The sequence below is a fragment of the Oncorhynchus keta genome, chromosome 36 (assembly GCF_023373465.1).
Source record: "Oncorhynchus keta strain PuntledgeMale-10-30-2019 chromosome 36, Oket_V2, whole genome shotgun sequence".
NCBI lineage: Eukaryota > Metazoa > Chordata > Actinopteri > Salmoniformes > Salmonidae > Oncorhynchus > Oncorhynchus keta.
This window is the reverse complement of record NC_068456.1, coordinates 12,718,383-12,740,819: the sequence shown is the minus strand read 5'-3', so window position 1 is coordinate 12,740,819 and position 22,437 is coordinate 12,718,383. Positions and strand designations below refer to the sequence as shown.

At 41.9% G+C, this 22,437-nt stretch overlaps 2 protein-coding genes across 4 annotated transcripts in view; one reads left to right on the top strand and one right to left on the bottom strand.

Moving 5' to 3' along the window:
- Window positions 1-437: 437 nt before the first annotated feature.
- edaradd (EDAR-associated death domain) lies at window positions 438-22,254 on the bottom strand. 2 transcript variants are annotated; one of them, XM_035754220.2, is made up of 6 exons: window positions 22,107-22,254; window positions 4,149-4,207; window positions 3,711-3,753; window positions 3,532-3,602; window positions 1,792-1,840; window positions 438-1,566 (listed from the first exon to the last, which is right to left on the bottom strand). In XM_035754220.2, exons 2-6 carry the CDS (start codon window positions 4,158-4,160, stop codon window positions 1,178-1,180), a joined length of 564 nt encoding a protein of 187 aa, XP_035610113.1. In that variant the 5' UTR covers window positions 4,161-4,207; window positions 22,107-22,254; the 3' UTR covers window positions 438-1,177. The 2 variants fall into 2 exon arrangements, with proteins under 2 accessions (XP_035610113.1, XP_035610112.1); XM_035754219.2 differs by lacking the exon at window positions 22,107-22,254 and adding an exon at window positions 10,328-10,697.
- The window catches only part of LOC118369659 (PDZ domain-containing protein 8-like), a 70,474-nt gene continuing 69,335 nt past the window's right edge, over window positions 21,299-22,437 (top strand). For both annotated transcript variants that reach the window (XR_008095061.1, XM_052498498.1), the window contains exon 1: window positions 21,299-22,327. Coding sequence is in view for 1 of the 2 variants with exons in the window: in XM_052498498.1 (XP_052354458.1) it covers window positions 21,438-22,327 (890 nt within the window). In the remaining variant the exon portion in view is untranslated. The remainder of the gene's footprint in view (window positions 22,328-22,437) is intronic.

Sequence of the window (22,437 nt, the reverse complement as noted above, 5' to 3'; positions counted from 1 at the left end):
TATGTAACAGTATTATATTACATGGCAGGTTTGAATTCCTGTTTGATTGGATATTCATCACTGAAATTAAAACAAATAAACATGAACTAAGTTGATATAATCATCACACACACAGAAAGCTCAAACTTTCATGGAAGACTTCCTATAGTAAACCTTTTTTTCGTCACTTTTATTTTCAATGCTTCCGTACCTGTAGATTTCCAGTCATTGCGCTAACACTAGTTAGCATTGGTTCGCGAAACTACCGCTAATGTCCTTCATACTGCACGCAGAGACATACAAATGGTATCCAAGAGTTCAACTGATGCAAGAATCTCACAGTATCCCTTAAATAGTATTTTAATTGACATGATTAAAGTAAATGATGATATGAGGATATGATTATTTTTTTAAACGTGTTATTGAGGGAAAGTTAATAAGATAAATTAGCAAGAATATGCAAAACATCTAGCTTTTATTTGCTTCAAGTGGGGTTGGGGAGAGGAATTGGAACCACATTCAATATAAAGCATAAGGGCAAATTACTAATTAGAATTCAAACTGTAGTGAAATTGAAAAACACAATCTCAGCTTCATCAAACGATCCCAAAATAATCAAGACTCAATAACTATGAATACGAACAATACATTTGGAGATTATTCCTATTTTTATGAGACTATAATGACCAAAACGCAACACTGTCATCTTTGCCATATGATATATACTACATTGATTCTTATCATGGTCACTGTTCTAAAAAAAATTACAATTGATGAACAATTCACCCTTTTAATCTCGTTCTCTTTTTCCCACCTCACCTTCTTTACGTGCTATGTTGGTTAACACAGCTCTACTTTTTATGCTCTAGCCGCCTCATTATTTTTGTGGGTACACCAACACTTGAACACACAACAATTCAGAGAATGAGGAACCTTTTGAAAAAGAAAAGAATGTGCCGGTTGAGATAATCAGAACTCCAGTATTGGTAACAAGTACAAAACGACAATCAGTCCCATTAAGTCCTCAACTCCACAGGAGTCATAGCATGTGATCCAGTTGTCTTTTGCACACCAAATCATCTAAAATCCGGGAACCACTGGTTGTTTAATAAATAGGCTTCTGATAACAAATGGTCCAAGTCCCTGTTGTCATTGCTAATTCAATAAAGTGGATAGCGATTAATGAGGGCATATGTGATTAATGAGCATTTTGCCAGCGTGAGGGCCAGTCGTTCTCCATCCAGCGTTGCAGAAGCCGCAGCACATCAATGCGCTGGTAGATCCGGCAAAGTTCGGTGAGCTCAGTGACGGTCTTGTGGTTGTTGCGCAGCAGGAACTCTTGTGTGGGGCTGTGGCACATTGAGCCCTGGGTCCGGTGCTCCAGCAGAGTCAGCTCATCATAGCTCATACCCCAACGGCTCGCAAAGTTCTTCCAGTTCTTGACAGTGCAATGATTTGGATCCAGTTTAAGACGCAGTAAGTCAAGCAAGTCGTTGTCATCCATTAGGTCACTGATCTTTGGAGGTGGAGCTGAGCAGCAGCACTTCTCACATTGGTTGTTCAAGAACTGCAGCTCCTTGGGGAAGTCTAAGGGGTAGGGATTGGGGCAAGGGAGAATGGAATTACCAACAGCCTTGGAAATATACAGTGCACATGAAAATGATTCTATTCTAGTCTACTATTTTGGTACATGTACTGTATGCAAATGTAATGCATCTGTCTTGAAAGATGTGTTGCTATAATCTATCTACAACATGTGCTTGGAAATGTTGTTCAGGGGTATAGTATATATCATGATAAAATGAAAATTACCTGGTGAGATGGAGCCTGTGCAGATGCACTCTACACCATCTTCCACTGGCTGTACGAGGTTGGATAAAACAAAACATTACATTCAGTTCTAATTATAGAGAGGAATTAACTACGATATGATTCAGAATATCTTACAGCAGTGGTTCCCAAACATTTTATAGTCCTGTACCCCTTAAAACATTCAACCTCCAGCTGCATACCCCCTCTAGCACCAGAGTCTGCGCACTCTCAAATGTTTTTTTTTTTGTTGCCATCATAAAACTAATAATAATCAATATTTTAGCTCTTTATTTAACGATCTTACATATGAAACCTTATTTGTTCATCAACAATTGTGAATAACTCACCACAGGTTAATGAGAAGGGTGTGCTTGAAAGGATGCACATAACTCTGCAATGTTGGGTTGTATTGGAGAGAGTCTCAGTCTTAAATCATTTCCCACACACACACATGCTAGTGAGGGACGAGAATCCACTCTCACATAGCTCACTCAGGGGCTTCGCTATGTCACATTTGACATTGTCCGTAAGCTTGAGATCATTTGCACACAAAATATCATACAATGATGGAAAGACTTGTGTTGTCCTTGTTAATGCAGACAGAGAAGAGTTCCAACTTCTTAATCATAGCAACAATTTTGTCCCGCACATTGAATAGTTGCGGAGAGTCCCTATAATCCTAGATTCAGATCACACGCGAGAAAAAACATCACCCAGATAGGCCAGTCGTGTGACAAAATGGTCAGTAAAGAAAACTAAGCTTGTCTCTTAATTTAAAAAAATGTGTCAATACTTTGCCCCTTGATAACCTGCGCACTTCTGTATGTTGTAAAAGCGTTACATGGTTGCTGCCCATATCATTGCATAGTGCAGAAAATACACAAGAGTTCAGGGGCCTTGCTTTAACAAAGTTAACCATTTTCACTGTAGTGTCCAAAACATCTTTCAAGCGGTCAGGCATTCCCTTGGCAGCAAGAGCCTCTCGGTGGATGCTGCGGTGTACCCATGTCACGTCGGGAGCAACTGCTTGCACGTGCGTTACCACTCCACTATGTCTCCCTGTCATGGCTTTTGCACCATCAGTACAGATACCAACATGAGCAGCAGCTACATACGGACCATTAGTGTAATTCCCGTGAGAGAGTAACGGTTAATGTGATTGGATGTTAATTATTTGACTAGGCTACCTGTATTTGACATTGTGTTGTTATTTCGCTGAACACTAGATGGTTTAATGAAATGTTTGGCAGTGAAACGAGGCTGCTCAGACGAGAAAAAAACCTCACCCAAATGTATTGTTGGAAAATATACATGGACTGTTTGAAAATGTGAATAAATAAATAAATAGGATATTATATATATATATATATATATAAAACATGTGAATCACATTTTTATTTGGAATACCTGCCTTACAGTATTCTAAACGATAGTATTAAAATAACACAACCTTTTTAAACCAACTCATAAACCTTTTCCTATACGGAAACAAGCGATCATTCTCACTCATTAAAACGGTCTTGTGGTTTTGACACCAACCACTAGTTCCAGTTACAAAGGCTCAAACATTACAGACCAGGTCATGACATTTTCAGATGCTGGCTGAGCGGTTGGAGTTATCTTTAGTAATCTACAGTTTACAGGAGCATCCTGTCAAGGCTCATCACCACATTTTCACATTAATATGAAACTAACACAAAGAAACTACACTATCTCAGTGTAAGTGAGCCCATCACCCACCTGTCTTATTCTGTCTGAGAGAGGTGTAAGGTAGCCAGGTGGCATGGACCTCAGCTGCAGTGTCACTGTATCTGGAAAGGACAGATCGAAGGTATAGATGAATATTGTACTTTCTCATCAGAGGGCCTAGAAAGGCACATCAGTTGTGTGAACAGATGTATTGAGCTTAGAGCACCTACCTTGAGGTTCTGTGACTTGGACTGGATAGTTGGACTTCAAGGACTAAGAGACACAAACACACATGTTCAGCTTTGCTACAAAATGACACTGATGGATTCTGATCTTTATAGTGATAGAAATATTTGAAGACAGAGAGATAGCAATTAAAACACAAACTGTGGAGAAAAATTATACTCTGTGTTGGATAGCAAAAAGTGGCTTGTTGCAACTTGCTTCTATATTAGTCCCTGGGCGTAAGAAATCCCAGCATAATGTACTCAACGATGGTTAAATTACTTTACATGGCTATTTTCCGAAAAAATGGCTTTTCTCAGTCTACTCAGACTGAAGAGTTAGCACTCATTTTGTTCTATTCTTTTGAAATTAGAAAACGTTCAATTAAATTCAGATTGTACATTTCTTAACACTAGTTTGTTTCTGATGACAGACGGCCATACCATTTCTGCCATGAAGCTACTAGTATCTGTGTCCTCCACTGGTTCAGAGATGATTCTATCTGTCAAGACAAAACAGGGATATTACATGAAGAGAACAATGGAAAGGAACATATTGCAGATGTTATATATAATGATGGCTGATGGAATGCAGTTTTTCATCAAAGCAAATATCAGAATGAAGAGGATAGATTAAATCTGAAATGATTGATTGTCCTGGGTCTTGATATAGTGGACATGGACACACATGGATGAGTTGCAGATGTACAAAGCCCTCAATTTTGGCTTTAAAACATACAGCTAAGTCTAACTGACAAAATATAGGAAACACCAACATAAAGTGTCTTAATAGGGTGTTGGGCCACCACGAGCCAGAACAGCTTCAATGCACCTTGGCATAGATTCTACAAGTGTCTGGAACTCTATTGGAGGGATGTAAAACCATTCTTCCACTAGTAATTCCCCCATTTGGTGTTTTGTTGATGGTGGTGGAAAACGCTGTATCAGGCGCCGCTCCAGAATCTCTCATCAGTGTTCAATTGGGTTAAGAACTGGTGACTGAGACGGCCATGGTTTACATTGTTTTCATGCTCATTAAATCATTCAGTGACCACTTGTGCCCTGTGGATGGGGGCATAGTCATGGTAGCCAAAATAATGGCCTACTCAGTATTTTTATACATAACCCTAAGCATGATTGAATGTTTAGGCGGAGGCGACAGCGGAGTCAATCACCACCTTCCGGAGACACCTGAAACCCCACCTCTTCAAGGAATACCTAGGATAGGGTAAGTAATCCTTCTCACCCCCCCTAAAAAGATTTAGATGCACTATTGTAAAGTGGCTGTTCCACTGGATGTCATAAGGTGTATGCACCAATTTGTAAGTCGCTCTGGATAAGAGCGTCTGCTAAATGACTTAAATGTAAATGTAAATGTAAATTGCTTACTTAACTCAGGAACAACACATGTGTGGAAGCACCTGCTTTCAATTTACTTTGTATTCCTCAGTTGCTCATCTTTACATTACTTTGGCACTTACCTGTACCTCTACAAGATCATGCAGGCTTCCATCAGTCTGCATCATTGTAAGGCTATTGTATGAGACCTGAGGGCTCCAAATAAAGAGCTGCTCTGACTTTTCTGGCCTTTCTTAGGTTACATTCCATGAAGCTGACACTCACTTCGGCTTAGATGGGAACATTGGGTTTGTAAACACATTCAAGTGAACTAAAGACCATTTCCTATAGCTACATTAAGTTAGTGACACAGTTGAAACTGTGCCAGGCAAAGATCTCAAATGAAAACACGTGGGTGGACTCACTTCCTCGAACCAGAGACAACATTTTCAGGGTTCTCTCACATTGGTGACGTGAGCAAACATATACACACAAACTGATGCACCGTAATCAATTTTACCACAGCAAATGTTATTATAATGGAGCTGTAAGGTCACTCGCACCAGGGGCCTGTCAGTCTGTCATTGATTGACCATATCACCAACAAGAAGGGAGATTTTGTCAAGACGTCAAATAACTACTAAAACACCCTCACGAGTTTTGATTGAACAAAATTATTTTCACATATTCTAGTCATAGATCATGGTCCAGAAACTGTGATAATTTCTGTGCAGGCTACAAACAACTTAATTGGCACACACTGGTTCAATTAATGTTGAATTAAATTACATTGAATCAACGTGGAATAGACGTTGAATTGACATCTGTGCCACGTGGGAAAAAAAGAGTACATTTTGCAGTGTTTTCTGCATATTGTCATCTTGCAGTATTTTCTCAACTGTTTCCTACATGATTATGATGACAGTGAGACAAGAGAGGACCTGCCAGTTACCTCTCCATATGCCAAGCTCTCAGTAAGATCAATAACAGCAGAAGAGTTAGTGATGTTTTACATTTACATTTAAGTCAGTGTCACTGTAATAACCATGTAATTGCTGTTGCATACATAGAAATAGAGTCTCATTCTAGGCCTGCGGTTGCACAGAGTTATGTACAGATCCTTTGGTAATGCATACTCACTCTACCTTGCTCCTTATTAGTACATGCAATGCTGAGACACATCAGCCCCACATCCCCTACTCATCAACTATAAGCAGAAACCCAGCTCATCTCAGTATTGTTTCTGCTGCACAGGGAATGCAGAGACATGTACCTACTCGCTCAGGAAAAAGTTCAAGAGATGAAATATAAGCCACATCATAATAACGTTAGATCCCTCGAGGCCATGATTCCACAGAGATGAACCTAGATTTTCTCCTTTTTGACCACCCATGCCTTTGCTGCTAAGATAAGTCAAGTTTTTAAACATTTAATCAGATCGTGTAACGGTGCATTTGCTCAGCAGTGACAAAGGCACACAAATGGCTTGAGATGAATGGCGTGCTGACGTGCTAATACCTAACTCAATCCATGCAGTTTCTATCTCTAACACAAAGATGGACAAATGCCTCGTTGCCTCGTCTATGCACGGTGGATTATTGAGGGTTGTGTGTGTATGTGTCTGTGCTGGAAAACTCAAGTTCCACCATGCTCAGCACGAAAAATAAGTTCTGTGATTTGTTGAGTGAGATGAGGCGTACTTTGCTGACCTAAAGCCTTCGGCTGCTGTAAAGGCCTTGGATGCTATACTGAAATTGACAACGCAATAGTAAGAAATAATAGAGATCTGGTTCTTCAAGACATGCTGATGAGGACAACGTTTCAGTATTAAAAAAGCAGACATTTTTATGAAAGAACCAGAGCATTGTGCAGCAGTGGGGTATTATTGTTCTGCTCATTCAAGTGAAAAGGCATCCTCAAGACCCAACAAATATCTGTTCAAACAGATCACAGAGTAAATGTCATTCATTTGCATGAGCTCAAGGGGACAGCTCACATTTTCACACACCAAAACAACCATTTACATTTGCAAACATTATTGATTAACCATTTAAAATCATTATAGATTCACAGTGAAAACCAAACATATAAAATCTGTGGTTATATTTTTTACAACATTGACATTTAAAAAACACAGTAGCATAGCTTTCCATTTAGGTTTGATTAATCAGGGTGTCCAATGTCTCAAATTTGAGGTAACAGTTTTATGCTATGTTTAATCACGTTAGTAGTTTGCCATAGCCTAGGCCTACCCTACTCACTTTTATCACTGACAGAATTTTATATTTTCCAACTCCCACACATCTTTTCATCCACTGAGAGCAGTGGAGGATACTCAGATTAGGAAGGGGAGGACTATATTCCTCAGTGAGTTTCATAAAAATTCAAATAGTGAAACATTTAAAAAAGTTTGCCTTTTTAGATAAAACTATACTAAATATATTAATGTCACCAAATAATTGATTAAAACACTGTTTTGCAATGAAGGTCTAGAGTAGCCTCAACAGCAGCTAGCTTCCGTCCTCCTCAGGGTACACCGACTTCAATACAAAATCTAGGAGGTTCATGGTTCTTACCCCCTTCCATAGAATTACTCAGTAATTATGACAACTTCCGGAGGACGTCCTCCAACCTATCAGAGATCTTGCAACATGAACTGACATGTCCACCCAATCAAAATATCAGAGAATGAATCAAGTACTGAAAGCATAAGCTACAGCTAGCACTGCAGTGCATAACATGTGGTGAGTAGTTGACTCAAAAAGAGAGAAGGACAATTGAACAGTTTTGAACAAATTAATTTCTTCCAAAATTAAGGAGAAGCGAGAGAAAGAGCTACGTAGCTATATTTGGTTGTATTTTGTCTTACTTTCACTTAGCTAGAGAATGCAGTGAACTGTATTTGACTGTTATTCGGGGCATATTCATTCCGCCAAATCTGTTCAAAAATATTTCTTAAACAGAACGAAACTGGGATAAAAATACCTGAATTTGTCCAATAGAAATTCACATTTGCAACTGTTGGACTAATGATTACTCCCTAGATCAGCTAGTTGCAGGCAAGAGTGTGCAAGGCAGTATTGAATGTGTCACTGTCTGTCACCTTGATTACTCAAAATTCTCTGTTGTAAACTTTCATTCCTAGGCTACGTAGTAGCAACCTTGTGATGGGTACAGAGAAATGTAAAGTGTCATGTAGAAGCCTAAACCTATCAATCTTACATTGAGCTGGGTGACAGGGTCTATAGACAATCACACAATACAAAGGGAAAATCACCCACGTCTTGCTTCCGGACATTAGCTTCAAGATGTCCACCATTGTTCCTGTACCCAAGAAAGCAAAGGTAACTGAACTAAATGACTATTGCCCTTTAGCACTCATTTCTGTCATCATGGAGTGCTTTGAGAGGCTAGTTAAGGATATATATATATATCCCCTCTACCTTACCTGACACCTTAGACCCATTTCAATTTGCTTACCGCCCCAATAGATCCACAGACGATGCAATCGCCATCGCAATGCACACTGCCCTATCCCATCTGGACAAGAGGAATACCTATGTAAGAATGCTGTGACGATAGCTCGGGAACCTGGGTCTGAACCCCGCCCTGTGCAACTGGCACCTGGACTTCCTGACGGGCCACCCCCAGGTGGTGAAGGTAGGAAACAACCCCTCCACTTTGCTGATCCTCAACACACAGGCCCCACAAGTGTGCGTGGTCAGCCCCCTCCTGTACTCCTTGTTCACCTATGACTGCATGGCCATGCACGCCTCCAACTCAATCATCAAGTTTGCAGACAACACAACAGATTACCAACAACGATGAGACAGCCAACAGGGAGGAGATGAGGGCCCTGGGAGAGTGGCGTAAGGAAAATAACCTCTCACTCAACGTCAACAAAACAAAGGAGCTGATTGTGGATTTCAGGAAAAAGCAGAGGGAGCATGCCCCTATCTATATCGACGGGGCCGCAGTGGAGAAGGTGGAAAGCTTAAGGCCAAAAAGATCATCAAGGAAATCAACCACCCGAGTCACAGGCCTGTTTACCCTGCTAACATCCAGAAGGCGAGGTCAGTATAGGTGCATCAAAGCAGGGACCCGAGAGACTGAAAAACAGCTTCTATCTCAAGGCTATTAGACTGTTAAATAGCCATCACAAGCCAGCTTCCACCCGGTTACGCAACCCTGCACCTTAGAGGCTGCTGCCCTTTACGCATGGACTTGGAATCACTGGCCACTTTAATAATGGAACACTTGTCACTTTAATAAATGTTTAAATAATGTTTGCATACTGCTTTAATCATCTCATATGCATATACTGTATTCTATTCTACTATATTTTAGTCAATGCCATTCTAACATTGCTCAATCTAATATTTATATATTTTTTTAACTCCAGTATTTTACTTTTAGATTTGTTTGTATTGTTAGATACTACTGCACTGATGGGGCTAGGAACACAAGCATTTTGCTACACCCACAATAACATCTGCTAAATACGTGCATGTGACGAATAAAATGTGATTTGATTTGAATGGATAATGAATGACAGCCAGCCAATATGCTGTAATAGAAATAAGGCCATGCTCATAAAAAAAATGTATCATCCTCCCTCATCTTAAACTGCACCAACCGCCACTGACTGAGAATAAGGTGCAAGTCCCTTACAGTCATTGATACAGGAAGGGGTTTTTTATGTTTGGGGAAATGCCAGTTGTGAGAAGAGAACATTGAAATGGAACCAATAAAATGCAAGTTCTCTGTTATGTCAATACATTCTTACAACTAAGATGTGGAAATATGTATTAATAAAAAAGTTCTTATAGCCTACATTTAAAAAAACAAATCAAAAGGACATTCCAAATTTACAGTTAGACTGTCCGTTTGTAAATTAGTAGGTTGTTCAAAAAGCACACAACCCACTGGGGAGAGACGTCATTCAACGTATATTTTTAACCCACATTTCCCCGTTAGGCGGTCATTGTAAATATGAATTAGTCCTTAACTGACTTGCCTAATAAAGTAATGTGTTGGGTGAAAAACTACGTATATGTCTTTATACAAATTAAATCAGTTTTCCACGTTGAATTGTTTGTTGTTGAAATGACGTGAACACAACGTTGATTCAAACAGTTTTCGCCCAGTGGGAAGATGTAGATTCAAACACGCGTTAAGGATAACATTCATCCACAACCAGTAAGAAGCCTATAGATAACATACAAGAGGACCATAAACGACATATCTCTATAATTTAAACATTTTAAATAAAAGTGCAGACTTACCGAATGGCTCCTTAAACGCCTTCAAGCTATTCATCTTGACACAAATTGACGTACACATAAGAGAAAAGTCCGTTGCACCTAATAGTAAAATGACAACGTCTGATAACAAAATTGATGCGGAGTGGCGATACCACTTCGGCGACTGAGTACCCGAGACTGAGCTGAGGGGGTGGGAGGTTAAAGATAATGTAATGATGATGATGCTCAATAGTAGAAAAAGTTCAAACTTCAATCATATATGCCTCTTCTCTGATCAGAAGTGTCTCATGTCGAGCAACTTCCCGTACACAATGGAAGACATGTCATGGAGACCGAAAGACCTGTCTGGAGATTAACCATTTAAGTTCCGCCATTACTACATGACCCAATAACTTTCCTTAGCCAGGGCGATGCTATTGAATACTATATAGCCAAGGAATTATATACAGTCGTGGCCAAAAGTTGAGAATGACACAAATATACATTTTCACAAAGTTTGCTGCTTCAGTGTCTTTAGAATTTTTGTCAGATGTTAATATGAAATAATGAAGTACAATTACAAACATTTCATAAGTGTCAAAGGCTTTTATTGACAATTGCATGAAGTTGATGCAAAGAGTCAATATTTGCAGTGTTGACCCTTCTTTTTCAAGACCTCTGCAATCCGCCCCTGCATGCTGTCAATTAACATCTGGGCCAAATCCTGACTGATGGCAGCCCATTCTTGCATAATCAATGCTTGGAGTTTGTCAGAATTTGTGGGTTTTTGTTTGTCCACCCGCCTCTTGAGGATTGACCACAAATTGTCAATGGGATTAAGGTCTGGGGAGTTTCCTGGCCATGGACCCAAAATATCGATGTTTTGTTCCCAGAGCCACTTAGTTATTACTTTTGCCTTATGGCAAGGTGCTCCATCATGCTGGAAAAGACATTGTTCGTCACCAAACTGTTCCTGGATGTTTGGGAGAAGTTGCTCTCGGAGGATGTGTTGGTACCATTTTTAATAGGAATTTCTTTCCTTAATGCGTTTGAGCCAATCAGTTGTATTGTAACAAGGTATTTATTTTTTATGTTTTTATTTTATTTCACCTTTACAACTGCGACCTGGCCAAGATACAGCAAAGCAGTGTGACAAAAACAACAACACAGAGTTACACATGGGATAAACAAATGTACAGTCAATAACACAATAGAAAAATCAATATACAGTGTGTGCAAATGTAGTGAGATTAGGGAGGTAAGGCAATAAATAGGCCATAGTGGCAAAATAATTACAATTTAGCGTTAACACTGGAGATATATATGTGCAGATGATAATGTGCAAGTAGAGATACTGGGGTGCAAAAGAGCAAAAATAAATAACAATATGGGTATGTGGTAGTTGGGTGGGCTATTTACAGATGGGCTGTGTACAGGTGCAGTGATCAGTAAGCTAATGAACACTCCTTCCAAGGCCTCCAACTGCTTTTAAATGCAAGTAAAACTAAGTGCATGCTCTTCAACTTCGCTGCCCGCACCCTCCTGCCCGACTAGCATCACAACTCTGGACGGTTATAAGTCGGAACCATCCAAAGTAGTGATGCTAGTCGGGCAGGCAGGTGTGGGCAGTGATCGGTTGAAGAGCATGCATTTAGTTTTACTAGCCTTTAAGAGCAGTTGGAGGCCACAGAAGGAGTGTTGTATGACATTGAAGCTCCTCTAGAGGTTAGTTAACACAGTGCCCAAAGAAGGGCCACATGTATACAGAATGGTGTTGTCTGCGTAGAGGTGGATCAGAGAATCACCAGCAGCAAGAGCGACATCATTGATAGATACAGAGAAAAGAGTCGGCCCGAGAATTGAACCCTGTGGCACCCCCATAGAGACTGCCAAAGGTCCGGACAACAGGCTCTCCGATATGACACACTGAACTCTGAGAAGTAGTTGGTGAACCAGGCGAGGAAGTCATTTGAGAAACCAAGGATGTTGAGCTTGCCGATAAGATTGCAGTAATTGAGTCGAAAGCCTTGGCCGGGTTGATGAAGACGGCTGCACAGTACTGTCTCTTACCCATGGCCAGCTCGGAAACCAGATTATATAGTGGAGAAGGTATGGTGGGATTCGAAATGGTCGGTGATCTGTTTGTTAACTTGGCTTTCGAAGACTTTAGAAAGGCAGGGCAGGATGGATATAGGTCTACAACAGTTTGGGTCTAGAGTGTCTCCCCCTTTGAAGAGGGGGATGACCGCGGCAGCTATCCAATCTTTAGGGATCTCAGACAATACAACAGAGAGGTTGAAAAGGCTAGTAATAGGGGTTGCAACAATTGCGGTGGATAATTTTAGAAAGAGAGGGCCCAGATTGTCTAGCCCAGGTGATTTGTAGGGGTCCAGAAATTGCAGATCTTTCATATCCTTAGCTATCTGGATTTGGGTGAAGGAGATGCAGGGGGGTAGCCAGGTGGTAAGCATGGTCAGCCTTAGAAAAATGCTTTTTGAAACTCTCGATTATCGTGGATTTATCGGTGGTGACAGTGCTTCCTAGCCTCAGTGCAGTGGGCAGCTGGAAGGAGGTGCTCTTATTCTCCATGGACTTTACAGTGTCGCAAAACTTTTTGTAACTTGTGCTACATGATGCAAATTACTATTTGAAAAAGCTAGCCGTTGCTTTCCTAACTGCCTGTGTATATTGGTTCTTAACTTCTCTGAAAGTTGCATATCGCGGGGACTATTTGATGCTAATTCAGTACGCCACATGATGTTTTTGTGCTGGTCAAGGGCAGCCAAGTCTGGAGTGAACCAAGGGCTATATCTGATCTTAGTTCTACATTTTTTGAACGGGGCATGCTTATTTAAGATGGTGAGGAAAGCACTTTTAAAGAATAACTAGGCACCCTTTACTGACGGGATGAGGGCAATATCCTTCCAGGATACCCGGGCCAGGTCGATTAGAAAGGCCTGCTCGCTGAAGTGTTTTAGGGAGCGTTTGACAGAGAAGGGTGGCCGTTTGACAGTGGACCCATTACGGACGCAGGCAATGAGGCAGTGATCGCTAGGATCCTGGTTAAAGACAGCAGAGGTGTATTTAGAGGGCAGGTTGGTCAGGATGATATCTATGAGGGTGCCCGTGTTTACAGATTTAGGGTTGTACCTGGTAGGTTCCTTTATAATTTGTGTGAGATTGAGGGCATCTAGCTTAGATTGTAGGACGGCCGGGGTGTTAAGCATATCCCAATTTAGGTCACCTAACAGTACGAACTCTGAAGATAAATTGGGGGCAATCAATTCACATGTGGAGTCCATGTAGGTGTGGTATACAGAAGATAGCCCTATTTGGTAAAAGCCCAATTCCATATTATGGCAAGAACAGCTCAAATAACCAAAGAGAAACAACAGTCCATCATTACTTTAAGATATGAAGGTCTGTCAAAATGTTGAACGTTTCTTCAAGTGCAGTCGCAAAAACCATCAAGAGCTATAATGAAACTGGCTCTAATGAGGACCGCCACAGGAAAGGATCACCCAGAGTTACCTCTGCTGCAGAGGATAAATTCATTAGAGTTAACAGCCTCAGAAATTGCAGCCCAAATAAATGCTTCAGAGTTCAAGTCACAGACACATCTCAACATCAACTGTTCAGAGGAGACTACGTGAATCAGGCCTTCATGGTCAAATTGCTGCAAAGAAACCATTACTAAAGGACACCAATAATAATGAGAAACTTCTTTCGGCCAAGAAACACGAGCAATGGACATTAGACAGGGGGAAATCTGTCCTTTGGACTGAGTCAAAATTTGAGATTTTTGGTTCCAATCTTTGTGTCTTTGTGAGACGCAGAGTAGGTGAACGGATGTCTGAATGTGTGGTTCCCACAGTGAAGCATGGAGGAGGAGGTGTGATGGTGTGGGAGTGCTTTGCTGGTGACACTGATGGTGATTTATTTAGAATTCAAGGAACACTTAACCAGCATGGCTACCACAGCATTCTGCAGCAATACCCCATCCCATCTGGTTTGTGCATAGTAGGACTATCATTTGTTTTTCAACAGGACAATGATCCAACACACCTCCAGGCTGTGTAAGGGCTATTTGACCAAAAATGAGAGTGATGGAGTACTGCATCAGATGACCTAGGGATGACCTGGCCTCCACAATCACCCAACCTCAACCCAATTGAGATGGTTTGGGATGAGTTGGACCGCAGAGTGAAGGAAAAGCAGCCAACAAGTGCTTAGCATACGTGGGAACTCTTTCAAGACTGTTGGAAAAGCATTCCAGGTGAGGCTTGTTGAGAGAATGCCAAGAGGCATGCATGAGAGCATCGGCTGTTCTGGACGACTGTGTGATCACGCTCTCCGTAGCCGACTTGAGTAAGACCTTTAAACAGGTCAACATACACAAGGCTGCGGGGCCAGACGGATTACCAGGACGTGTGCTCCGGGCATGTTCTGACCAACTGGCAGGTGTCTTCACTGACATTTTCAACATGTCCCTGATTGAGTCTGTAATACCAACATGCTTCAAGCAGACCACCATAGTCCCTGTGCTCAAGAACATAAAGGCAACCTGCCTAAATGACTACAGAGCCGTAGCACTCCCGTTCGTAGCCATGAAGTGCTTTGAAAGGCTGGTAATGGCTCACATAAACACCATTATCCCAGAAACCCTAGACCCACTCCAATTTGCATACCGCCCAAGATCCACAGTTGATGCCATCTCTATTGCACTCCACACTGCAATGTCCCACCTGGACAAAAGGAACACCTATGTGAGAATGCTGTTCATTGACTACAGCTCAGCGTTCAACACCATAGTACACTCAAAGCTCATCACCAAGCTAAGGATCCTGGGACTAAACACCTCCCTCTGCGACTGGATCCTGGACTCCTTAACAGGCTGCCCCCAGGTGGTGAGGGTAGGTAGCAACACATTTTCCACACTGATCCTCAACACTGGAGCTCCCCAGGGGTGCGTGCTCAGCCCCCTCCTGAACTCCCTGTTCACCCAAGACTGCATGGCCAGGCACGACTCCAACACCATCATTAAGTTTGCTGACGACACCGACAATGACGAGACAGCATATAGGGAGGAGGTAAGACACCTGGCCGGGTGGTGCCAGAATAACAACCTATCCCTCAATGTAACCAAGACTAAGGAGATGATTGTGGACTACAGGAAAAGGAGCACCGAGCACGCCCCCATTCTCATCGACGGGGCTGTCATGGAGCAGGTTGAGAGCTTCAAATTCCTTGGTGTCCACATCAACAACAAACAAGATTGGTCCAAACACACCAAGATAGTCATGAAGAGGGCATGACAAAGCCTATTTCCCCTCAGGAAACTAAAAAGATTTGGCATGGGTCCTGAGATCCTCAAAAGGTTCTACAGCTGCAACATCGAGAGCATCCTGACCGGTTGCATCACTGCCTGGTGTGGCAATTGCTCTGCCTCCGACCGCATGGCACTTCTGAGGGTAGTGCGTACGGCCCAGTACATCACTGGACCATCCAGGACCTCTACACCAGGCGGTGTCAGAGGAAGGCCCTAAAAATTGTCAAAGACCCCAGCCACCCCAGTCAGACTGTTCTCTCTACTACCGCATGGCAAGCGGTACCGGAGTGCCAAGTCTAGGACAAAAAGGCTTCTCAACAGTTTTTACCCCCATACGACTCCTGAACAAGTAACCAAAAGGTTACCCGGACTATTTGCATTGTGTGCCCCCCCCGCCAACCCCTCTTTTTACGCTTCTGCTACTCTCTGTTCATCATATAAGCATAGTCACTTTAACGATACCTACATGTACATACTACCTCAATAAGCCTGACTAACAGGTGTCTGTATATAGCCTTGCTACTCTTTTTTCAAATGTCTTTTTACTGTTGTTTTATTTCTTTACTTACCTACACGCACACACACACACATACTTTTTATTTCGTACCATTGGTTAGAGCCTGTAAGTAAGCATTTCACAGTAAGGTTTACACCTTTTGTATTTGGCGCACATGACAAATAAACTTTGATTTGAAGAGTGTGCAAAGCTGTTATCAAGGCAAATCGTGGCTACTTTGAAGAATCTCAAATCTCAAATATATTTTGATTTGTTTAACACTTTTTTGGTTACTACATGATTCCTTATGTGTTATTTCAAGGGTTTGATGTCTTCACTATTATTCTTCAATATAGAAAATAGGGAACATAAAGAAAAACCATTGAGTGAGTAGGTGTGTCCAAACTTTTGACTGGTACTGTAGGTCTCATAACACTGTTGTCGAAAATGGCCTAACAGTAATCATGCTTCAGCCAAAGGCAGCCATGCCACTTGGTGTGCAGAGGAGATTTTGCCTAATCTTGATGCATCATGATGCATTTATAAGTTATATTCTTCAAGAATCAATGTATATCAGTAGCTTTAGCTACAGTATTGAAATGTGAACATTGAACAGTAGGAAACATCCCAGAATGAAATATAGCAGCCGATCCAATAGGCTTGTCTACTCTAGACTCCAGTAGAAACTAATGTTGAAATACATGTTGGTGTTGTCCGCTATGTGAAAAAACAAACACACATTGTGCTATGGTAAATAATAAACAGATACTTTCTTTGACACTGCCTTGACTGCTAAAGCAGTGATACAATGTAACAAGGTTGCATTGCATCATGGTATCATTTAATGGCTTACTTGCAATGCACCATTGCGTTTGCACTGCGCAAGATTCTTCCTTTCTAAAGTGTATTTTGCAGATTCAAATGTAAAGGTGCTGCCATCTGCTGTCATGTGTGAGTACGTCATGTATGGGTACGAACACAGGTTCCCTTCGAAATGCAATGCAACACCTGCTTTTAGGCCTATGCATTTATTACGACTTAATTTCAGTCTATAGTCTAGGCCTGAATCAATGCGCAATATTATGTTCTTTACGCATAAATTATTTTGGAGCCTATCCTGTTTAAAGTGTTGTTTTGGCAAGCAGATGTTCTTGTGGAAAGATTAAATATGCCCGGTATTTGGCATTATTCTTCACGAGGCATGATTCACTGCGTAAAACTGGCAGGTGACTTTGAAAGAGACAATCATTTGGCTTCAGTTTTCCTGGGGTGTAACCATTCATCAAAACAGTTGCTAAAGGTTCCATTTTGCAACGAAAATAAGAGTTCATATTGGAGAAATGCAAGTATGCATCTCCCCGTTTCGTTCCGTTTGGTTTCTTGTGAATTTACACCCCTGGGCTATGGAGCGTTGTGTTGCCTAACGTACACTTTTGTGAACTCCGTCATTACGCACAACTACGTAAAACGTTCGACCAATCAGATGAGGAGCTTGAACCCCAGGAAAGAATTAGTGTCACGGCAGCAGCACCAGCTGGATCATATCCACATTAAGACTTCCGGATTTTGAATTTAGCCTTCAAAATAAAAGTTACCGGTAAAAACGCTAGGCGTATGATACAAAATCTATATATTTTTGCAGCTTTATATAGTGCATAATGTGAAAAGCCAGCAGCAAGCTGTGCAACACAGTCCCCCTTGAAAAACGAATAATATTTGGTTTCTAGAAACTCTACTGAGTATTTTGGGGGAGGGGGGGGGATACTCAGTATAGTCTCTACTAACCAAATATGATTAATTTTGGAGGGGGAATGTGTTGCAATGCCCATTGCTGGCATTTCACTCTGCCCCCTCCGTAGCCCCCAATGCAATACACTCTTATACGCCGTGCAAGAGATCTGTATTAGTTTGAACAGCAGTAGCAGTGTGTGGGTAAAATCCCTGGGGAAGCCAAGCCAGGACAATAATGCCATATTACAACCTGTATTGTGATATTTTCATTATTTCCTCAATAACCTGTTAGTTCATATGCCTTGCCACTGTGATAAATAGGCCTAAGGCCGAGACAATAAGAAGACACAGTGGCAGAATAAATTCAACCACACCTTTGTTTGATCACAAAACTGGAGCGCAACATCTGTCTAGTGGAGTCCGCAAGGCATATTGCATGTAACATGACTGACAGCATGGTCAATCAAGTTAATGTTTTCGTCATTTTCGGACTACTAAACGACCACAGGAAAGTTACAACAAGTCGCAAAGAAAACAGTAGCTGCTTCCACTATTCCAGCACCATTTCAACATCATCAAATCACCTATGCTAATAGATGTCTAATATAGTGACAACTAAAAGATTCCCAAAACAATTTAGTCCAATAAACGTAAGCTAAATACCATGTGGCTGTCTATTGGTACTGATTTGTGTGTGTGTACATAAGTAGAAAAACATGTTGGCTCACCCTACTTGTAGAGAAATACCAATGCCATCCTCCTTTCTTTCATGTTACCGAAACAATCTATGGCTGTCATACAGTACACACTTTTAGTTTTTGTTGTCCTAGGCTTGCTCGCTAGTCTAACTTCCTTTCATGAGCAATGATTAGCCAGCTAGTTAACATTAGGTTACTACCTACATATTGAACTTCCAGCCTCTCAGCCCCGAGGCACAATGTATAATTTTATAGTTGGGTTAGAATCACCTTTATTATCATTGGCCAGTACTGAGAATTAAGTTAAACCACAAGTCCAAATCACTATCTCCATAAATGGCTAATTTAGGATAGGGCCAATTTTAGCTAGATAGCTCGCCACTGGAGGACAACAACACAACGACATGCAACAATTCAAGTTTTGTTTTGTTAATGACATTTGGCTTTTGATGTAAAGTGATTGGTGTGAAGCCAAATCCAATCTGGCTTCCCTTTACACTTTTTTTGTACCATTCACAGTTGAGTTCATTCAATTTAGCTCAATACTGAATGGCTATTAGTGTATAAATATTTTTTTTAATCAAGGGAGGTCAAATGCTTTCCGGCTTTCCTTGCACACAACCCTACGGTGGCAACAATATCATACATACTCTTTTTGACCTGACAACATCAGATAGATTGGCTACACATACAAAGACAGAGGGACGCTGTTTCACTTTGTCGAATGCTTTCTCCAGTGAGGTACAGCGAATTGAAGGTTAATTATGAAACAAAAAGAGATGAAAGATAAAATAAGTTGTTTTTTATTTTTCTTTGGTCATTTTTTGGGAAATATATATACACGGCTCAAAAAAATAAAAGGGAACACTAAAATAACACACCCTAGATCTGAATGAATGAAATATTCTTATTAAATACTTTTTTCTTTACATAGTTGAATGTGCTGACAACAAAATCACATAAAAATTATCAATGGAAATCAAATTTATCAACCCATGGAGGTCTGGATTTGGAGTCACACTCAAAATTAAACTGGAAAACCACACTACAGGCTGATCCAACTTTGATGTAATGTCCTTAAAACAAGTCAAAATGAGGCTCAGTCGTGTGTGTGGCCTCCACGTTCCTGTATGACCTCCCTACAACGCCTGGGCATGCTCCTGATGAGGTGGCGGATGGTCTCCTGAGGGATCTCCTCCCAGACCTGGACTAAAGCATCCGCCAACTCCTGGACAGTCTGTGGTGCAATGTGGCGTTGGTGGATGGAGCGAGACATGATGTCCCAGATGTGCTCAATTGGATTCAGGTCTGGGGAACGGGCGGGCCAGTCCATAGCATCAATGCCTTCCTCTTGCAGGAACTGCTGACACACTCCAGCCACATGAGGTCTAGCATTGTCTTGCATTAGGAGGAACCCAGGGCCAACCATCATATGGTCTCACAAGGGGTCTGAGGATCTCATCTCGGTACCTAATGGCAGTCAGGCTACCTCTAGCGAGCACATGGAGGGCTGTGCGGCCCCCCAAAGAAATGCCACCCCACACCATGACTGACACACCGCCAAACCGGTCATTGCTGGAGGATGTTGCAGGCAGCAGAACATTCTCCATGGTGTCTCCAGACTCTGTCATGTCTGTCACATGTGCTCAGTGTGAACCTGCTTTCATCTGTGAAGAGCACAGGGCGCCAGTGGCGAATTTGCCAATCTTGGTGTTCTCTGGCAAATGCCAAACGTCCTGCATGGTGTTGGGCTGTAAGCACAACCCCCACCTGTGGATGTCGGGCCCTCATGGAGTCTGTTGCTGACCGTTTGAGCAGACACATGCACATTTGTGGCCTGCTGGAGGTCATTTTGCAGGGCTCTGGCAGTACTCATTTTGCAGGGCTCTGGCAGTGCTCCTCCTTGCACAAAGGCGGAGGTAGCGGTCCTGCTGCTGGGTTGTTGCCCTCCTACGGCCTCCTCCACGTCTCCTGATGTACTGGCCTGTCTCCTGGTAGCGCCTCCATGCTCTGGACACTACGCTGACAGACACAGCAAACCTTCTTGCCACAGCTCGCATTGATGTGCCATCCTGGATGAGCTGCACTGCCTGAGCCACTTGTGGGTTGTAGACTCCGTCTCATGCTACCACTAGAGTGAAAGTACCGCCAGCATTCAAAAGTGACCAAAACATCAGCTAGGAAGCTTAGGAACTGAGAAGTGGTCTGTGGTCATCATCTGCAGAACCACTCATTTATTGGGGGATGTCTTGCTAATTGCCTATAATTTCCACCTGTTGTCTATTCCATTTGCACAACAGCATGTGAAATGTATTGTCAGTCAGTGTTGCTTCCTAAGTGGACAGTTTCATTTCACAGAAGTGTGATTGACTTGGAGTTACATTGTGTTGTTTAAGTGTTCCCTTTATTTTTTTGAGCAGTATATATATATATATATATATATATATATAATACAGACCCTACTGAAGACTCTACACCCCACTTTTACATCTGCACAAAACATTTTTCCCTGTACCACTATCGTTGTACTATCTTGTGTCCAGGCACCTTGATCCTAGAACATGTTTTAAAAACATGATTTAATGCAAATGCAACTGAAAATTGAACACATATTAATCATTGTTCATGTTTAGACAATTATTTTTTCATACTTCATGAATACATATAGGTTAATGATGCTTTCCTACGAGTATGGGGGAAATTTCATTTGGATAATTTCCGAAATTCTGTGACCCGGAAGTACTTTTTTAGTGTCGCTGACGAGCCGCTGATCAGGGAAGAGGCAGATGATATGGCAGCTTTGTGAGCGACCAGGTGGAACTTGCATTGTTAAGACGGTTAAACGTCGGAATATGAAAACATTTTAACGCGGAAACAGGGAGAGGGACACTGCTCGAAATGATTTACTTGATAGTCATTTCCGCATTATCTGGAGCACTCTTTACATTGGTATTACAGTTCTTACTGCTTTACCGGAGAAGCCCCGAGCCTATAGCCAGGACAGTGCAATATGTCAAAGCAGTGCCTGATCCCGCATTGAAGGATTACTTTAATAACCAACATGCAGAATCAGGCCAGCAGCAACAAGACAACACATCATCCGCATCCGCTGCACCCAAACAGCAAGAGGCCATCACTCCCAGGCATCAGGAAGCGGCTGCCACCAGCAGTAGCCCTAAACAACAAACGCTACCGCCTTGTCAAAGTGAGCCCCTCCACACCTCCAAACCGGAGACGTGCAATTTTCTAAATGCTATATTTTTGTTCCTATTCAGAGAACTCCGCGACACTCCCGTCGTCAGGCATTGGCTGACCAAAAAGTTCAAGGTGGAGTTCGAGGAGCTATTACAAACCAAGACAGCTGGTCGGCTGTTGGAGGGACTCAGTCTCAGGGATATCTCCCTTGGTAATTCTTTGCCCGTGTTTAAAACGGCAAAACTTATGAAGCCAGTGAGTTTAAATGAAGACGGCATGCCCGAGGAACTCAATTTCGAGGTGGACCTTGAATATAATGGCGGGTTCCATCTAGCAATTGATGTAGACCTCGTTTTTGGGAAGTCAGCATACCTGTTCGTAAAAATGACGCGTGTGGTTGGAAGACTGAAGCTGCAGTTCACTCGCATGCCTTTTACGCACTGGTCCTTCGCGTTCCTTGAGGACCCACTGATAGACTTCGAGGTGAAGTCACAGTTCGAGGGAAGGCCCTTGCCCCAGCTCACCTCAATCATTGTCAACCAGCTGAAAAGAATCATCAAGAAGAAACACACCTTGCCAAATTACAAAATCAGGTAAAACTTGCACGGAGTCTACCACTTTTATATTTATTTAGGTCTATGCAAGTCAGTAGGCCTACCAAGAGATGGTCAGAGATGTGTATCATCAACATTTCAAGCTGATT

Excerpts from the sequence above, each read along its gene's own strand:
- edaradd (XM_035754219.2), bottom strand. The coding sequence starts at position 10,385 with ATGTGTACGTCAATTTGTGTCAAGATGAATAGCTTGAAGGCGTTTAAG. Across the intron at positions 3,603-3,710 it reads CCAAGTCACAGAACCTCAAG|ATACAGTGACACTGCAGCTG; the intron begins GTAGGTGCTCTA and ends TGTCCTTTCCAG. Across the intron at positions 1,567-1,791 it reads CACAGGCTCCATCTCACCAG|ACTTCCCCAAGGAGCTGCAG; the intron begins GTAATTTTCATT and ends CCTACCCCTTAG.